Source organism: Microtus pennsylvanicus, chromosome 7, assembly GCF_037038515.1.
Source record: "Microtus pennsylvanicus isolate mMicPen1 chromosome 7, mMicPen1.hap1, whole genome shotgun sequence".
NCBI lineage: Eukaryota > Metazoa > Chordata > Mammalia > Rodentia > Cricetidae > Microtus > Microtus pennsylvanicus.
Window position 1 is genome coordinate 118,725,695 of NC_134585.1, and position 19,806 is coordinate 118,745,500.

The following is a 19,806-nucleotide window of genomic DNA, read 5'->3' on the forward strand; positions in this document are numbered from 1 at the left end:
GACCAGCCTGGTCTACAGAGCTAGTTCCAGGACAGGCTCCAAAGCCACAGAGAAACCCTGTCTCGAAAAACCAGAAAAAAAAAAAAAAGAAATAAATGGCAAGGCTGGAACTAGGTCCCATCAAAGCAATCGCTCAGGCTACCGCTCAAAGTTCTAAGTGTGTTCCAAGATAATACTTAAATTCTCTCAAAATTAAGAGCTAAACACGCTCTGCTAATTAAATAAAAATTAGAAGCTATGAAAGAGCCTGCTCATTGAGTATCTTAATCATGCTAGTGAAATGTCTTTTATTAGCCATTGCTTTCAGTCATCTTTTTGTCCTAAAGACATGCTTAAAAGGTGAATGTCATATATCATGCTAATAACACACTATATCCCAAGGCCAGCTGGCCTGGGTCTGAAAAGCTGAACGTAGCGGACAATGAGGACTACTGAGAACTCAAGAACAATGGCACTGGGGTTTTTGATCCTACTGCACGTACTGGCTTTGGGGGAGCCTAGACAGTTTGGATGTTCACCTTAGTAGACCTGGATGGAGGTGGGCGGTCCTTGGACTTCCCACAGGGCAGGGAACCCTGATCGCTCCTCAGGCTGAGGAGGGAGGGGGACTTGATGGGGGAGGGGGAGGGAAATGGGAGGCGGTGGCGGGGAGGAGGCAGAAATCTTTAATAAATAAATACATGAAACAGAAAAAAATAACACACTATATCAAAATATCAAACATTATTTTAATAACACCAATTAAATGATACAATTTCAACATAAGTAAAAAGTTAATCCTTACAAAATTTTAATGACAGAATAAACATTTCAGAAATGGTTTTTAGAGAGCCTTAAAGGGATACATAGTTTTAAAAAGCTTTCTTTAAAAATGGAAGGCAGATTGTATTCAGCAGATAATGAGCAGAATCAGTGGTGACATTTGTACTTAGGTTTAGTCAGAAGTTCCCTTGGATTTAGCGCAGGTAAACACGATAGTGTGAACCACAAAATAATTTTCAGAGATACAGAAAGTACATCTTCAAATGATAATACAGCATGTTTTGTTTAAATGTTGAGCCTGCAAGTCTGCATAAGAAAAATAAGTTTTAGGTGTGTTCCTTTGGTTCACTAACTCTCTTTCTTTTTGTCACTGACTCTTGACTAGAAGATTCCAAGAGATGAAAGACCTGTCAAAAGAAAACAAACTATTTAGAGACTTTCCAGTTTAAATCTCTCTCTGTTTGTATTTATTTATTTATTTATTCATTCATTTATTTTTGGAGCAGTGTTTCAAGTGAAGCCTTGCTGTCCTGGAACTCGTTCTGTAAACCAGACTGGCCTCGAACTCAGATCTGCCTGCCTCAGCTTCCCAATGGCTGGGATTACAGGAGTGTGCCACCACCACACTATTCTTTCTTGTTTTTGAGACAGAATATCACATGACCCAGGATTGCTTCCTATACACTATGTAGCAGAAGTTTGTTTGAACTTCTCATCTCCCATCATATACTCATGTTGAGATCACAGGGATGTGCTCCTACATACGGTTTGATGTGGTGGTCTAACACAGGGTTCCATGCATGCTAAGCAAGCACTCTACTAACTGAGCCTCATTTCCAACCCAGCATAGGTATTTTTCTTTCTTCCTTCCTTCCTTCCTTCCTTCCTTCCTTCCTTCCTTCCTTCCTTCCTTCCTTCCTTCCTTTTTGATTGTTTTTCGAGACAGGGTTTCTCTGTAGCTTTGGGGCCCATCGTGGAGCTCGCTCTGTAGACCAGGCTGGCCTCAAACTCACAGAGATCCGCCTGCTGTGCCTCTCAAGTGCTGGGATCAAAGACATGCACCACCACCGCCCAGCGGTATTTTCTACTAAGATAGGATACCCAGGATTTATTATTGACATACAACTTACCTATGAATAACTGCTAAAAGTATATACTTATAAAAGGTAAGATATTAATTTGAGTTGTTGTAGATAAGAGTTAGAAGGAAAAAATAATTGTTAAATAGTAAAAAAAGTTGGAGAAATGAAAAGGGAATAAAGATTTTAATCACAATAGGAGAACATTTTACTTTGGGACCATGTAAAATTTAAATCATATTTTAAGGCAGACTCATGCCTTAAAAATTTTTTTAAGGTAGCTCATATTTTAAGGTAGCTCGTGCCTATATTATAGCAATTGGTAGGCAGAGGCAGAAAGATTACAAGTACAAGACCAGACTCATCTACAAGGTCTCACTTAACCCACCCCCATCATGTCTTGATAAAAATTAGACATTCAGTGCACCAGTTTTTTTTTGTCTTCTTTTTCTTTTGCTGTGCTGAAGATGAAAACCTAAGCCTAACCCTAAATGAAAGGTAAGTACTCGCAGCTTCAGAACGTAAGTTCAAAAAAAAAAATGGAAGAATGAATTAGAGAACTTCTAACAAAATTTCTTTTTCTGGACTTTCGTTTTCTGAAAAGTTAAAGTATAATGACAAATTGGATTGTGGTTTCTAAGAAAGTATCAAGTATCAAGGCTTAAAACATTGAAAAAATTAAGGCTGGAGCTATGGCTCAGTGGTTAAAAGTGAACTGTTTTTTCAGGACCTAAATTTCAGTTCCAGCACCTATGTCAGGTAGCACACAACCCCCTGTAATTCCAGGTCCAGGACATCGGGTTTCTTTGGCACTGGCATTTACATACATTTATCCATGCAGAGGCACAAACACATAAAAATCTTTTTTTTTTTGTAATTGAGACAGGTTCTCTCTACATAGCCCTGACTATCCTGAAATTCACTGCATCGACCATGCTGACCTTGAACTCACATTGATCCTGAGAGCTGGAACTAAAGGAGTGCGTTAGCACTGGCCAGCTGTCATTTTTTTCTTCTTCTTCTTCTTTTTTTTTCTTGAAACAGGGTCTACTCTATAGCCCTGACTGGCATTTAACTTGCTGTATAGACGAGGCAGGCCTGAGACTCACTATATAAACTGGCTTGGCCTCCAACTCAAGAGTTCTTCTGTCTCCTGCATGATGGGATTAAAGGCATGAACCACTATACCTGGCCAAACACACATGCATACATATATAATACATACATATGTTTTACAAAAAAATATGGGAGGATAGAGAGATGTTCAGTGGTTAAGAAATTTCAGTTTCCACCACCTACATGGCTCATAATCATTCATAACTTCTGTTCCAGGGAATTCAATACTCTCTTCTGACTTCCAGAAGCATTAGTCATATGTATACATGGAGGCAACACACACACACACACACACACACACACACACACACACACACACACATTGTTTTTTGAGACAGGATTTCTCTGTTTAACAGCTTTGGCTGTCCTGGAACTCCTTTGTAGATCAGGAGACAAGGCTTGTCTTGAACTCACTGAGATCTGCCTGCCTATCTCTCCCTTAAAGGTGTGCACCACCACCTCCCCATAAAAATCTTAAAAAATGGAGAAATGAAAGAAACCTAATATCTTAGTGGAATGTCAAGTTATTTCATTCTTTTTACTGAGTAGCCCAGGGAATGCAACATGGCCCCAAACTCACGGTCATTCTGATTTGTCTTTTCAACTGCTGAGAGAAATTCAGGAGTATGTCACTTCATCCTGCTCCATTCCCTTCTGAAATGATGTAAATTATAAATACTAACTGGCAGGGTATACTTGACACAAACTAGAGTCATCAGAGAGGAAGGAACCTCAGTTGATGCCTCCATGAGATCCAGCTGTAAAACATTTTCTCAATTAGCGATCAATGGGGAGGGCCCAGCACACTGTGGGTGGTGCCATCCCTGGGCTGGTAGTCCTGAACACTATAAGAAAGAATGCTAGGGCTGGAGAGATGGCTCAGCAGTTAAGAACATTGCCTGCTCTTCCAAAGGTCCTGAGTTCAATTCCCAGCAACCACATGGTGGCTCACAACCATCTGTAATGAGGTCTGGTACCCTCTTCTGGCCTTCAGGCATACATGAAGGCAGAATATTGAATACATAATAAATAAATAAATTAAAAAAAAAGAAAGCAGGCTAAACACGCCATAGGCAGCAAGCCAGTAAAACACTCCTCTATGGCCTCTGCATCAGATCCTGCCCTGTTTGACATCCTGTACTGACTTCCTTTTGTGGTGGAAGTGTAAGACAAATAAACCTTTTCTTCCCCAACTTGCTTTTTGGTCATGGTGTTTCACTGCAGCACTAGAAACCCTAATTAAGACACAGAGGATGTGGAGAAATGGCTCAGTGGTTAAGAGCACAGGCTGCACTTCTAGGGGACCCTGATTTGATTTCTAGCACCAACATGGTGGCTCACAACTGACTGTAACTCCAGTTCCAGGAGATCTGATGTCCTCTTCAGGCCTCTATAGGTACTTCATGTATGTGGTGTATAGCCGCATACACAGATGAAACATCCATACACATATAATTTTAAAAAAACTATCTGTGGATGGGGTGGGGGCTGGTGAAATGTCAATAAGTAAAGACACTCGCCACTAAGCATGATCATCTAAGTCTGATCACTGGAATCCACATGGTAGAAAAAGGAAACCAAGCCTTACAAGTTAGTTGTACTCTGACCTCCACATGGGTACTGTGGCAAATGAATACACACATCATATACACATGCACACACACATATTCAGAATGAATGAATGCATAAATAAATGTAATAAAACCTTTTTTGTTTTGTTTTTAAATACCAGTTAGGGATGTAGATCAGTCAGTAAAGCTATAGAAACCTTATATAGCCTGTCCAACACACAGGAAGGTCTGGGTTTTATCCCTGTCACTGAATAAACTGGGTGTGATGGTGCATACCTGTATTCCCAAACACTCAAGAGACAGGAAGGAGGACAATAAAGTTCAATGTCATACTAGGCCTCCCGGGGAGTTCAAGAACAACCTGGGCTATACAGGCCTGTTTCTAAATCAAAAGAACATTAATTAACCACCTGTATAGTTTAGGTTATCTTTTAAACATTTCATCATTTCAGTTTTAAGATTTCTGTTGTCTAAATTCTTTTTGTCCTTGGAAATCAAATTCAAATCCCCACAATTACTAAGCAAGCACTTTACTACCAAAATCCCATTCCTTAAGTTGTCTAATTTTAACTAAAAATATTCAAATACTAGGTAAAATATAAGTATTTTTTAAAATGACAAATGTATTATTTGACTCAGTAAAGTAAGTTTCCAAAAATAAAACAACTACAGAGTTTAGGTAAGTAGTTTCCTTTCTCCTGAGATACTATATTTTCAAGAAACATGTGGATATGACAACTTTATGATTTCTCTTAGTTTTGATATCCAGAAAGTTCTGTTCAATTGTGTTGCCCAAATGTCCTGAATACTCTTAGGTCGTTGTATTCTTGTACTTACATTTTTCCAGATATAGATTTTTATTTTATAAATTTCTCTCATAACTGAATTGCTCATGGAATGGACAGGAGCTACTTACATTTATAAATCTTTATTTTTTGAGACAATGTCTCATACTATAGCTCAAACTGGATTGGAACTTACTATGTAGGCCTGGTTGGACCTGAACTGCTGATAATTCTACTGTTTTAGTCTCCCAAGAACTAGGATTACAGGAAGGACCCAGCAGCCTATCACACCCAGCAGCCTCAGATATTTCAACAAGTTTTGAGTATCAGATCTTTGAAGTATGTTCAGGAATATAAAATTTTATCTTAATCTACAGTCATGACATTCATATATTTTATTCAATTCATACACTATCATTAGACTTACTGTTTTCCCAGGTTGACGAAGACTTCTCTTTCTATTTTCTTTAGAAGTTTGTACTTGCTGATTTCCATTTACCTCCTAAAAACAGAAAAATTACTATTTCATTATTTATTTCTCAAAAACAGACAACAGTTGATTTTTTTCAAGACAGGGTTTCTCTGTGGCTTTGGAGCCTGTCCTGGAACTAGCTCTTGTAGACCAGGCTGGCCTCGAACTCACAGAGATCCGCCTGCCTCTGCCTCCTGAGTGCTGGGATTAAAGGCGTGCGCCACCACTGCCAGGCAACAGTTGATTTTTTTAAACCTTATGCACTGGCACATAATACAGATGCTATATGATTTTCTTATTTTAAGTGTACAGTTCAATAATTTTAAGATTATTCAGAATTGTAGAATTTACTACTATAGTATTAGAACAATTCATCACTCTAGAGCTCCTATAGAAGACTCAGCTTGAGCTATCAGTCACTGCCTACCCCTTAATCTCCTGCCATTCCTAGTACTTTGTTTCAATAGCTTTCCAAATTCTGACTTGTTTTTTGAAAGTAGCTCATCTCTCTCTCTGTAGTCCTGGCTATCCTGAAACATACAGACATCTGCCTGCCTCTGTCTCCCTAGTACTAGGACTAAAGGCATGCACCATCATGTCCAGTCACAAATTCAGACTTACTTTTTTTTTTTGAGACAGTGTTTCTTTGTGTAATTGATGACTTTCATATGAACAAAATAATGGTATGTGACCTCTGTGGTTGGCTTCTTTCAATTAGTGGTTGCATGTATAGTGCTTTATTTTTTTATGGCTGAATAATTCTATTGTGTGGCTATAACTGTTTATGCAGTTATCTGTTTTTCTACTTCTTGACAATAGTGATTGGTGTCTTATGCATACTTATTAAAATAAATCTTGGAAAGTGAAAAATTGTTGGCAATATTACTTTTCTCTAAAAGGACATACTTTTTTTTTTTTTTGAGACAGGGTTTCTCTGTAGCTTTAGAGCCTGTCCTGGAACTCTTTATAGATCAGGCTGGTCTTGAACTCACAGAGGTCCTCCTGCCTCTGCCTCCCTAGTGCTGGGATTAAAGGCGCGCGGCACCACCGCCTGGCCATATTTCTTGTTTTACATTATTTAACAGAATTTTTTTCTTTTTTTTTAAAAATATTTATTTTATTTATTTATTATGTATACAATATTCTGTCTGTGTGTATGCCTGCAGGCCGGAAGAGGGCACCAGACCTCTTTACAGATGGTTGTGAGCCACCATGTGGTTGCCGGGAATTGAACTCAGGACCTTTGGAAGAGCAGGCAATGCTCTTAACCTCTAAGCCATCTCTCCAGCCCCAGAATTTTTTTCAAAAAAAATTTGGAGACAGTGGATGTAGATTCAAATTTGCCATGTGGCCCAGGCTGGCTGAAAATTTACAATCTTCTTGTCTCTGCCTCCTGAGTGCTGAAATTACAGGTTGCCCTTTCAGCTGGAGGCATGGGTCATTATCTTGTATGTGTGAGGCCCTGGATTCCCAAAAGTTCTTTTTTTTTAAATTTTTTTTTTGAGACAGGGTTTATCCGTGTAACAGCCCTTGGTTCCTGAAACTCTCTGTGTAGACTAGGCTGGCCTCAAACTCACAGAGATTCACCTGCCTCTTTCTCCCAAGTGCTGGGATTAAAAACATGCAGCACCACTGCCCAACTTCTGCCTTTTCTTTTATCTTAGTGAAAGATATCCATCCCAAATTGAAGCTAGCTAGAAAGAATGTTTTGCTGCTGGAAGTAATAATTCTCAACATTTCTAATTTCTGTAAGTCCCCCCCGCCACCCCAGAGTTTTATCCTGTAGCTAATGCTGGCCTGCAATGAACCATGTAGCTCAGGGTGGCCTCAAACTCACAGCTATCTTCTGTACCCCCTTCTCAAGTGCTGGGATGACAGGTGTTTACGTTTCTGCTTCTTGCTTTCATCAGCATTCCAGTTTGAATGTTGCCTTTAGCTAGTTCTAACTTCCTACTGAGAAATGTGGGGGAGAAAAAGATACGTAAACGAAGTAGTATAATCACTTCGACTCTGGGAGATGTTTTATAATCAGCTCTATGGGAGAAATCCTGAGGCATATGTTGATTTCCATGCTGTGGAATATTCCTATTGTCTAATTTCAAACTGTCATTATGATGTCACTGAACAAGATGTTAGGAAGCTATGTTCTAGCATAGCACTGACAAAGTAGATTCTTTGTTCCATAACTTTGCATATATTTTATAGAATGCTCTTTTTCTGCTCCTAAATCTTTGAAAGTAACTTAAATGTCTAAAATAAAATACAAGTTGGGCATGGAGTATGCAGCTATACTCGTTGTACACTGAAGGCATAGACAGGAGGAGCAAGAATTTAAGGTCATTCTCAGTTACACAGTGAACTCAACACCAATTTGGGTGACCTGAGATCTTGTCTTGAAAAATCAAATCAAATCTGAACTGCTATTTAGTAAAATTAGTTATGGAAACTAAAACTGATTTTTGTCTTAGTATTTTATGCAAGATAGCTACAAAAAATCAATTTTAATGTAATCAATTTTTGTAAATAATCATTTTACAAGATAGAATATGAGTACTTTCTGGTACTTTAGAATACTTCTCTTAAGAGTCTAGATGATATCATTTCTCAGAACTTTTTTCAGATTCTTCTTACTAGTGTATTTTGACTAAAATTTTCATCTTTTCTTTGTACCTACATGTAATCTATTAAAACTTATATAACGACCTTGTATCATTGTTCTATTTCTCTCTCATCCATCCATCTATCTATTATCTATCTATCTATCTATCTATCTATCTATCTATCTATCTATCTATCTATCTATCTAACTATCATCTATCTGCCTATCTATCTATCTCACTATCATCTATCTATCTATCTCACTATCATCTATCTATCTATCTATCTATCTATCTATCTATCTATCTAACTATCATCTATCTGCCTATCTATCTCACTATCATCTATCTATCTATCTATCTATCTCACTATCATCTATCTATCTATCTATCTATCTATCTATCTATCTATCTATCTCACTATCTCACTATCTATCTATCTATCTCACTATCTATCTATCTATCTATCTATCTATCTATCTATCTATCTATCTATCTCACTATCATCTATCTATCTATCTATCTATCTATCTATCTCACTATCTATCTATCTATCTCACTATCTATCTATCTATCTCACTATCTATCTATCTATCTATCTATCTATCTATCTCACCATCATCTATCTATCTATCTATCTATCTATCTATCTATCTATCTATCTATCCATCCATCTACATACCATCCATCATCCATCTAAATATGTGTGTGTGTCCCTGGCACATAGTATGTACCTGACACACAATAAGTAACTACTTAAGAAATGCTTTAAAATATGGGGTTGGAGCGATGGATCAGCTGTCAAGAGTGCTGGCTGCTCTTTTAGAAGACCTGGGTCCAATCTGTAGGACTGACATGGCAGCTCACACCTATCTATAACTCCAGTTCCAGAGGATCTGACACCCTCACACAGACATACATAAGGACAAAACATCAAGGCAATAAAATAAAAAAGTAAATAAACCATTAAAAAAAGAACAAAATACTGGAAAAATAACCAGAAGAGGTGGTGAATGCATGTAAGACCAGCACTCAGGAGGCAAGGGTAGGCAGATCCCTGAGATTCAGCCTGGCATACATAATGAGTTCCAAGACCGTCTGACAGACAGACAGACAGACAGACAGACAGACAGACACACAGACAGACAGACAGACACACACACACACACACACACACACACACACACACAGAGAGAGAGAGAGAGAGAGAGAGAGAGAGAGAGAGAGAGAGAGAGAGAGAGAAAGCACCAGCCCCTGTCTTAAAACCAAATCAAACCAACCAACCAAACAAAAAATATAGAAAACTAAGTTCACACATGAAGGGGGAATTACAAAGGGCGTTTACCATTTTACTTTGAAAGATTTTTCCACTTCTTGTTTTGCTTTCAGACACTTCAAGTTCAGATGTTTTACTGACTAACTGTTCAACCTAGAAAAGATATTTCACAAAACCATATAACATAGTAAGTGGGATCCAAAATATTAATCATATAATGGTTAGTATCTTGTGCTAGATAGTGACTCACATTTTTTTTTTCCTTTTTGGTGTTTTGAGGCAGGGTTTCTCTGTGCATCTCTGACTGTCCTGGAACTCACTCTGTAGACCTAGTTGACCTTGAACTCACAAATATCCACCCGCCTCTGCCTCCTCAGTGCTGGGATTAAAGGTGTGCACCACCACTGCCTGGCGTGGTTTACACTTTTATTCACAATACTCAAGAGGCAGAAGGAGGACTGCCATAAGTTTGAGGCCAGCTTAGTCTAGTAAGTTCCAGGCTAGCTAAGGTTACATAATAGAACCCTCTCTCAATTCCTCAAACAAACAAACAAACAAGAATTTGTAAGATTTTATCTAGCTCTGAAATTCTTAGTCTATGAACATTAATTTTATTTTACATTTATTATTGGGGAAAGAAGAATGCACACGACAGTGCATATGTTAAAGATCAGAGAACATCTTGAAGGAATTGTTTTTTTTTTTCCTTCTATCAGGTGAGTCTTGGGAATCAAACAGAAGTCATCAGGTTTGGTAGCAAGTCCCTTTATTTTCTGAGTCATTTCACCAGCCCTCTACAAACATCTTAAGATTTATTATTAAATAAATTCACCTTTTAATATGTAATATTTTAATCTATAATAATTTATCAAAATACATACTTTTATCCTATAATACATAAAAAATCTGAGGAATAATGAAATACGCATATAAACAACCATCTTTTAAAAAAATTAAAGCAGGGGTTGGACAGATGGCTCAAAGGTAAAGAGCACTGACTCTTTACAGAAGACAAGGGATCTTTCATGGTGGCTCACAACTCCCGGGGGATCTGATGTCCTCTTCTAGCCTCCATGGACACCAGACATTCATATAATATAAATATTCACATAAATATATAGGCAAAATGCTCATGCACATAAAATAAACAAATTTAAAAATAATTTAAGGCCAGATGTAATGATTTACATATATGATCCCAGTACTCAAGAAGCAGAAGTAGGAACATGGCTGCAAGCTTGAGGCAAAGTAAAACAAGACAAAAAATAAAATTGAAAGCCAGCTACCTGAAAATGAGAAATTGCAGGACTTGGAGTTTTTTTGAACTGCATAATTTCTTCTTCCATACAATCTAAATTTGGTTCTGTTAAAAAAAAGAAAGGAAGTTAAAATGGTGTGTGGCGGGTGGTGGTGGCGCATGCCTTTAATCCCAGCACTTGGGAGGTAGAGGCAGGTGTATCTCTTTGAGTTCGAGGCCAGCCTGGTCTATAAGAGCTAGTTCCAGGACAGGCTCCAAAGCTACAGAGAAACCTTGTCTCGAAAAACAAAACAAAACAAAAAACAAAAACAAAAGCAAAAAACAAAAACAAGTTCAAATGGTGTAAAATTGAATTGGTAGTTTATAAACATTTTTGTTAGCTTCTTACCTTTAATTTCAGAAGCTCCCAAGTTTTCTTTCTGTTCATCCATTTTATTTTTAATGTCAAAATTATTCTATATAAATATAAAGAAAGATTGAACATATTTTAAGACTAAATGAAAACAATTAGGTAGGAATATTAATGAACACATTTGCTTTATGTAAAGGTTAAATAAATACAACTAACTTAAGCTTGCTAGAAAGAAAATGATGCTAGAATTACACCATGAGGCAAATTTCAAAATTTTGTTTTGTTTTGGGAGACAGTGTTTTTCTGTGTAACAACCCTGGCTGCCCTAGAACTTGCATTTTAGACCAGGCTGGCCTTGAACTCAGAGATCTATATACCTCTGTCTCCTGAGTGCTGGGATTTAAAAGTGTGCACCACCATGCCAAGCTTATTTACGCATTTTTGAGACAGAGTCTATCACTGACTGAACCTGGAGCTAAGTGTTTTGGCCAGCACATTCCTGGAACCCTCCTGTTTCTAGTCCCAGCCCACCCAGTGCAAGGGTTATAGATTTGCACAATCTCATGCAGTTCTGACATGGATTCTAGGAAGCTGATCATATAAATCTTTATGTTTGTGCAGAAGAACTTTACTCACTGAAACTTTTCTCTCATTCTGAGACTCGAATATTTTAAAGAATGCTACAAAAATCCTAGCTGGCATGGTGGTTCACACCTGCAATCTCAGCATTTAGGAGGTAGAGGCTGGAGGATTAGGAGTTTAATGGTAGCCTCAGTCACACAGCAAGTTAGCAGCTAGCCTGAATCCTGTCTCTTAAGAACAAGATCCTGTGAGATGGCGCAGCAGATAAAGTACTCAAGGAACAGGCCTAGCAGTCAGAACCTCATCTCCTGTATAAGCAGCCATTTGATCCTGTCTTAGAATATAAGTTCTTCCAACCTTTTGATTTTACTACCGTACTTATTTCTATAAGTAAGATCTCTAAATATCTATTGAAGTCCTCAAACGCAATGTTTGCTACTATTGTACATTACATTTCTTTAAATATGTTCACGCTTACATGATTGTCATCTTCTACATCATCTTTGTCCATTAGAATTTTTCGAAATGGTATTTTTGATTGTTTTGGTGTTAATATGGTTGAATCAATATTTTCCATTCGTTCTTTCTCAGTGGTCACTTTTAATCTGAAGGTGTGAAAAGGTGTTGGGACTTCTCCCACATTTAAGTATGTAGGGTTCCCACCAAATATTATTCCTTCACTATCACCATCCTTAAAACCGGGAGGTTGGTAATCTGGGGGAGTAACTGCAAAAAAAAGGAAGTATAAACCATACCATTTATAAAACTGAAGAAGCTGAACTAGTCATATAGAAACACAGTAAGGTTAATAAATTCAGGTAGAGAAACCTAAGATGAAATGGAGAGATGCACATCCTATATCAAAATCCTCATTCCTTAAGGGTAACATGCATTTTCTTAACCAGTTGCAGGATTGTGAGCAAATTATTTATCATTCTTGGTTTGGTTTGTCAAATGGGGAAAGTAACAACACCTCCCCACAAGAGGTCACGGTGGATATAAATTAGTAAAGAGTTAAATGTTCTGAACTGAACAAGCACATGAGTAAGAGTTAAAAGGTGTTAATTGTTGCTGTTTTGTGTTCTAAAAAATATTATACATGGATTAAAAAGAATGTTTTATGTTTATATAGAAAACATTATACAAATATTAGTAATCTTTCATGTTTGTGTACATTTTATGAAATATATATCCTTAAACATCCTTTAAAAATTCAGGGAGATCCAGAGAACCTAGACAACAAAGAGGACCCTAAGAGAGACATACATGGACTAATCTATATGGGAAGTAGAAAAAGACAAGATCTCCGGAGTAAATCGGGAGCATGGGGACCATGGAAGACGGTTGAAGGGGAGGAGAGAAGAAGGAAGTGGAGCAGAGAAAAATGTAGAGCTCAATAAAATCAATAAAAAAAAATCAGGGAAAAAAATCAGGGAGAGCTCGGCAGTGGTGGTACACGCTTTTAATCCCAGCACTTAGGAGGCAGAGGCAGGTGAATCTCTGTGAGTTCAAGGCCAGCCTACGATACAGAGCTAGTTCTAGGACAGCCAGGGCTGTTACACAGAGAAACTCTGTCTAGAAAAACAAAACAAAAAAACAAAACAAAATTCAGGCAGAACATGCCTAACTTCTTTTATTCAGTACTCTGTAAGTGCAAGGGATGGTCAGTAACAAGAGCATTGCTGCAGCCCCTCTGTGATTTTAACAGTTCATATAGTTGTTGTTTTTTTTTTTAATAGGATGTAACATAATTTACTTACTCAAGTCTCCAAGGAAGACATTCTGTTTGTTTATACTTTGTTCCTATTTTAACCACTACTATAATGAAATTTCTTATAAATATATAATCTTTGAATATTTGTGCAAGCTATTCTCAAAATATTTTTCTAGGTATATAATTTATATTTAAAATATTAAAATTTGGGGTTAAGAGTTATGGCTTCATAGTAGAATGCTTGCCTAGCATGCACAAAGCCTTAAATTCAAGCCCCAGCACCACAAAGCCAAATCCTTTTTCCCAATTATGAGGTGTTTATTCATTGTATATACCTGAAAGAAACACTGCATATTTATTTTTCTGTTCTCTACAACAAAATTATGAAACAATGATGTAAAATACTTTTAAAATTAAAACACAACCAGATTAGAAATAAAACACAGACAACTAAATCTTTACACAACTGTCTATAAGAACATAGGTGGTGAGCCGGGTGGTGCTGGCACACGCCTTTAATCCCAGCACTCAGGAGGCAGAGGCAGGCAGATCTCTGAGTTCGAGGCCAGCCTGGTCTACAAGAGCTAGTTCCAGGACGGCCCCAAAGCTACAGAGAAACCCTGCCTGCTGCCTGGAAAAACAAAAACAAAAACAAAAGGACATAGGCATGATGTTGCTGGGCATGCGGAAGTGTATGCCTTTAATTTCAGCATTAGGGAGGCAAAGGCAGGAGGCCCTGTGAGTTTGAGGTCAGTCTGGTCTTCATGGAGAGTTTGAGTACTGCCTGGGCTACACAGAGAGACCCTGTCTCAAAAAACAAAACAAAACTTGGTAGTTTAAGCCTATGGTAAATATTTCAGGGGATGTTCGCAAAATATAGGCCACAGAGCAAGTGTTGGGAAGCATGAGAAAGCAAATCTGCCTATAACTATACAGACAGGCCATTCAGCCAAATACCCACAGATAAACTCAACTATTGCAAAAAGAAAAAAATTTCCTGAAACATCTGTTCAGTTGGCTTCTACACCATATTGATCCATGTGTGGGTACCGAGCTCAGGTGTTTCAGCATGACTAATAGAGAGGAGAGCAAAACAAGGGTGGCTGGTACTTAGAATGTAGGCACTCAAGTGTGTCCTGGCTGACCTGCCCAGCTCCTTAGTGCTATGTTGAAAACCAACATTTTTTTTTGATATTGACAGAATATCTTCTGAAAATTTTGTTCCTGTATGCATTCTCTGAAGAAGGTTTAAGAGCACATATTTTCTCAATTATGGGTTCACAAGTTTTGCTAATCTGGTAAATAAAAAGCAGCATTTCTAGTTCATTTCTTTAATTATGAGTAAGTTACATTTACTACAGATGTTTCTATCACTAGAGAAATACATTTTAAAAAAAGATTTATTTATTTTATGTATGAGTGCTCTATCGACTTTAGGCCAGAAGTGGGCATCAGATCCCACTATAGATGGTTGTGAGCCATCATGTGGTTGCTGGGAATTGAACTCAGGACCTCTAGAAGAGCAGCCAATGCTCTTAATTGCTGAGCCATCTCTCCAGCCCCAAGAAATCTATTTTAAATCTGACTTTTGCCAGAGATCCATCTGCCTCTGCCTCCCAGATGCTGGGATTAAAGGGGTGTGCCATTACTACCTGGCAACATTTTTGTTTTCCAATATTCATTTTATTTTTATTCATTTTGTGTGTGTCTGCCTGTCTGTCTTTGTCTATATGCTTGGGAAGGCCATGCCCTGGACATGGAGTTACAGGCAATTCTGTTACCTGACATAATTAGTGTTGGGAACCAAACTTTTCCTCTGTAAGAGCAGCAAATGTTCTTAACCTCTGAATCAGATGCCCAGTCCCCAATGTTTCTTTTTCAAATACTCATATTAAACGCAAGTTTTCTAATTTCAAAGATTCTGTAACAATATAGGTGCCAAAATATTTATTAAGTGGAAACTAATTTTTGAAATATAAAACTAAAATAAGATATACTGAAAGTAGTACCTTCATCATAGTAAAAAAGTTTCATGGTCAAACAAACATCATTAGGTAAAGGTTCTAGATTTTGCATTAGGACATAAATCTTCCGAATTAGGAGAATACTTGCTTTCTTGGTTTCAGCAGATGTTGTACTGGATTTATTGTTTTGATTTTTGCTAGAAAAGAATCAGAAGTCAATTCTAGTATTATTTCACATTTTAACAACTTAAGATAACTAGTTTGAAAATTAACACAAAATATTTTAATGTCACTATTATAAAAATTTAGTATGACTATTAGCATCATTATAAGCTAAATATAAATTTTATACAAGTAAAACAAATACGCTTTTTATTCACAGTGTTTAAAAGAAATGAATGATAGATTTTATTTCTAACCACTCAACTCCCTTTCTTGTAATTAAAATAGTATACAATTAGAACATAATCTTGTCTTGTGCATTCTAAGTTCTTTTCCATTTTGAGAGCTTGTTTAGCAGTTCTAGCAGAAAAATCACAAACCCTGAATGAGGAACGATCCTTCACTATCAGAGAAGGTCATCCTCTTTGACCGAGTGTGAAGCATTGGGAAGGAATCACCCGCACAGGTGATAAAGGAAGGAAGCACCAAGCTAGGCAGTCAGAACAGTCAAATTAATCCTGGGTACCAACTAATGGTTGACAGATGTCACAGCCACATTCATCGCACATTCCACTACTCCATTTTGTAAAGCCAAATTGCTGATTGGGAGTTTGAGAAGTTTCATAAATAACCTTGGAGTCAGCTAAATAGTAAGTGACAACTGATAACATAAAAATAAAACTAAAGAGCAATACCTTATAAAGTCCATGATTGGTCCATTTTTGGTGTATTTGAACTTAAACTGGTAACATTCTGAAATTGTCTTAAATAGAAAACATTGCAGTTACATAACTGATGCAGAGTTCTGCCTGCCATAGGACTTTAAACATGCAGTCACTAGTTTTCCCTAATGTGTTAATTCCTATTGGTCTTTTAAGTTCTCACAGTTGATGCTAATAGTCTGGGATTTGGTAGTTCACTTCTGGAGAGAGAGAGTCCCCGACTCACTACAATACCTGTTATAGATACTAAGTGGTAGGAATGCTTCACTAGGCAAGTTGGGAAGGAACCACACCTCAGCAGAGTGGGTGAGGGCTGTGGTTTGAATTGTTTGGAAAGTTTATGTACTGAAAACTTAAGTCCCTATTGCAACATTTTGAGGAATGGGATTTTTTTTTCTGGAGCCAAAAAATGATGACTGTTTTAACTGAAGTCACATTTTTTTATTCTTTTCGTTTTTCGAGACAGGTTTTCTCTGTAGCTTTAGAGCCTGTCCTGGAACTAGCTCTTGTAGACCAGGCTGGCCTCGAACTCACAGAGATCCGCCTGCCTCTGCCTCTCAAGTGCTGGGATTAAAGGCATGGGCCACCACTGCCCAACGAAGTCACAGTTCTTGACACGATTTTGCACAGTATCTAGGATGCTTATTTTATCATTAAAAGCAGTTGAAGCCAATCTGATCAACTACTGTTAAACAAAAGCACAAAGACTGCACTGGGCAGACACCCATCAAATTTACAGCATTTTTGTTATTGATGTAAAAGACCCCACTAGACAGGGCAATCAAATACCAAAGTTTCTGTTTTGAGTTGATACAGTTAGATTATAGTTGACTATCTAGAGGAAAGGAATGTGATCTTAAAAATATAGTTAGGTTAAGGCAGTGGTTTTCAATCTTTCTAATGCTGGACACTTTAATACAATTCTTTATGTTTTAGTGATCCCCCAACTACAAAATGATTTTTATTGCTGTAACTGTAATTTTACTTATGTTATGAATCATGATGTAAATATCTGTTTTTTACAATGGTGTTAGGCAACCCCTAAGAAAGGGTAATTCAACCCTCAAAGGGGTCTTGACCCACAAGTTGAAAACCACAATAAAAAGAAAATAATACAAATAAACCCCCCAAAAACCGAGTAATCCCAGAGGGTAGAGGCAGTAGTATCATAGTGAGTTCATGGGCAGCGTGGACTTCATACTGGGTTTAGGCCAGTCTGCACTATGGAAGACGTCTCTGTCTTTAATAAAGATGGGAGGGAAGAGTGGCACAGGCATTTAATCCCAGCACTTGGGAGGCAGAGGCAGATGGTTCTCCAGGAGTTCAAGGCCAGTCTGGTCTACATAGCTGGTTCCAGGACAGCCAGGGTTACACAGAGAAACCCTGGTTCAAAAAAAAAAAAAAAGATGGGGAAGGTGCTGAGGTTGGAGTTCATTGATAGAGGGCTTGCTATGATACAGGAAATCTGGCTTGGTAGCCCAAATCTGTAAATCCCAGCACTCAGGAGGTGTGAGGAACAGAAGTTCAAGGTCATCTTCAGCTACGAAGCAAGTTTGGGGCCATCCTAGATTACACAGGGAGACCTTGTCTCAACAGTAAAGAATATTGTATGGAGTCAGAAGTCATGCAACATAGGTTATTATTCAGTTTATTAGGCTCATGGGCTAAAATCAGTTACAAACATCTCTTGTAGTGAATATATTTCTCTCTTAAAATATAACAACACAAACCATGCCTCACCTCAGAAGTTTCTACAAGGCTCAAACATGAAAAAAATATGGAAGTATATTGATTAAAATACAAAAGCGTGCCAGGCAGTTGTGGTGCACACCTTTAATCCCAGCACTTGGAAGGCAGAGGCAAGAGAGATCCTCTTTTTTGTTCTGTGAGTTCAAGGACAATCTACAGGTCTACAGAGTGAGTTCCAGGACAGCCAGAGCTACACAAAGAAACTGTCTCAAGGCAATCTTACCAAAAGCAACCTACAGATTCAACGCAATGCCCATCAAAATCCCAGAAAAAATTCTTCAAAAACCTCGAAAGAACGGTACTCAACTTCATATGGAAAAGCAAAAAACCCAGGATAGCCAAAACAATCCTGGGCAATAAAAGAACTTCTGGAGGCATCACAATCCCTGACTTCAAACTCTACTACAGAGCTCCAGTACTGAAAACAGCCTGGTATCGACATAAGAACAGACAGGAGGACCAATGGAACTGAATAAAAGACCTAGATATCAATTCACACATGTTCGAACACCTGATTTTTGACAAAGAAGAAAAAAAATATAAAATGGAAAAAAGAAAGCATATTTAACAAGCTGGCATAACTGTATGTCAACATGTAGAAGAATGAAAATAGATCCATATCTATCACCATGCACAAAACTCAAGTCCAAATGGATCAAAGACCTCAACATAAAGCCAGCCACACTGAACCTTATAGAAGAGAAAGTTGGAAGTACACTTGAACGCATTGGCACAGGGAACCACTTCCTAAATATAACCCCAGTGCACAGATACTGAGAGAAACAATTAATAAATGGGACCTCCTGAAACTGAAAAGCAAAGGACACAGTCAACCAGACAAAACGACAGCCTACAGAATGAGAAAAGATCTTCACTAACCCCACATCAGACAGAGGTCTGATCTCCAAAATATATAAAGAACTCAAGATATTGGACACCAAAAGATCACATAATCCAATAAAAAAAATGGAGTGCAAACCTAAACAGAGAACTCTCAACAGAGGAATCTAAAATGACTAAAAGACACTTAAGGAAATGTTCAACATCCTTAGTCATCAGTGAAATGCAAATCAAGGCAACTCTGAGATTCTATCTTACACCTGTAAGAATGGCCAAGATCAAAAACACTGATGACAACTTATGCTGGAGAGTATGGGGGCGGGGGACACTTCTGCATTGCTGGTGGGAATGCAAGCTGGTACAGCCCCTTTGGATGTCAGTGTGGCGATTTCTCAGAAAATTAGGAAACAACCTTCCTCAAGACCCAGTAATCCAAAGGATGCTCAATCATGCCACAAGGACATGTGCTCAACTATGTTCATAGCTTTGTTTGTCATAGCCAGAACCTGGAAACAGCCTAAATGCCCCTTGACCGAAGAATGGATAAGGAAAATGTGGTACATTTACACAATGGAGTACTACACAGCAGAAAAAAAAACCAACGTCTTGAATTTTGCAGGCAAATGGATGGAGCTAGAAAACATTATTTTGAGTGAGGTAACCCAGGTACAGAAAGACAATTATCACAAGTACTCATGCATAGGTGGTTTTTAAACATAAAACAAAGAAAGCCAGCCTACAAACCACAATCACAGAGAACTTAGACAACAACAATGTAGACACTAAGGAGACTTACATAGATCTA

The 19,806-nt window shown here is 37.9% G+C and overlaps 1 protein-coding gene across 1 annotated transcript in view; it reads right to left on the reverse strand.

Moving 5' to 3' along the window:
* Positions 1–1,088: 1,088 nt before the first annotated feature.
* The window catches only part of Hormad1 (HORMA domain containing 1), a 30,695-nt gene continuing 11,977 nt past the window's right edge, over positions 1,089–19,806 (reverse strand). Inside the window, exons 7-14 of the mRNA XM_075979068.1 lie at positions 16,386–16,453; positions 15,574–15,725; positions 12,329–12,576; positions 11,305–11,371; positions 10,945–11,021; positions 9,728–9,811; positions 5,741–5,812; positions 1,089–1,169 (exon numbers count right to left, since the gene is read on the reverse strand). Of these exons, the coding sequence (XP_075835183.1) occupies positions 1,089–1,169; positions 5,741–5,812; positions 9,728–9,811; positions 10,945–11,021; positions 11,305–11,371; positions 12,329–12,576; positions 15,574–15,725; positions 16,386–16,453 (849 nt within the window). The remainder of the gene's footprint in view (positions 1,170–5,740; positions 5,813–9,727; positions 9,812–10,944; positions 11,022–11,304; positions 11,372–12,328; positions 12,577–15,573; positions 15,726–16,385; positions 16,454–19,806) is intronic.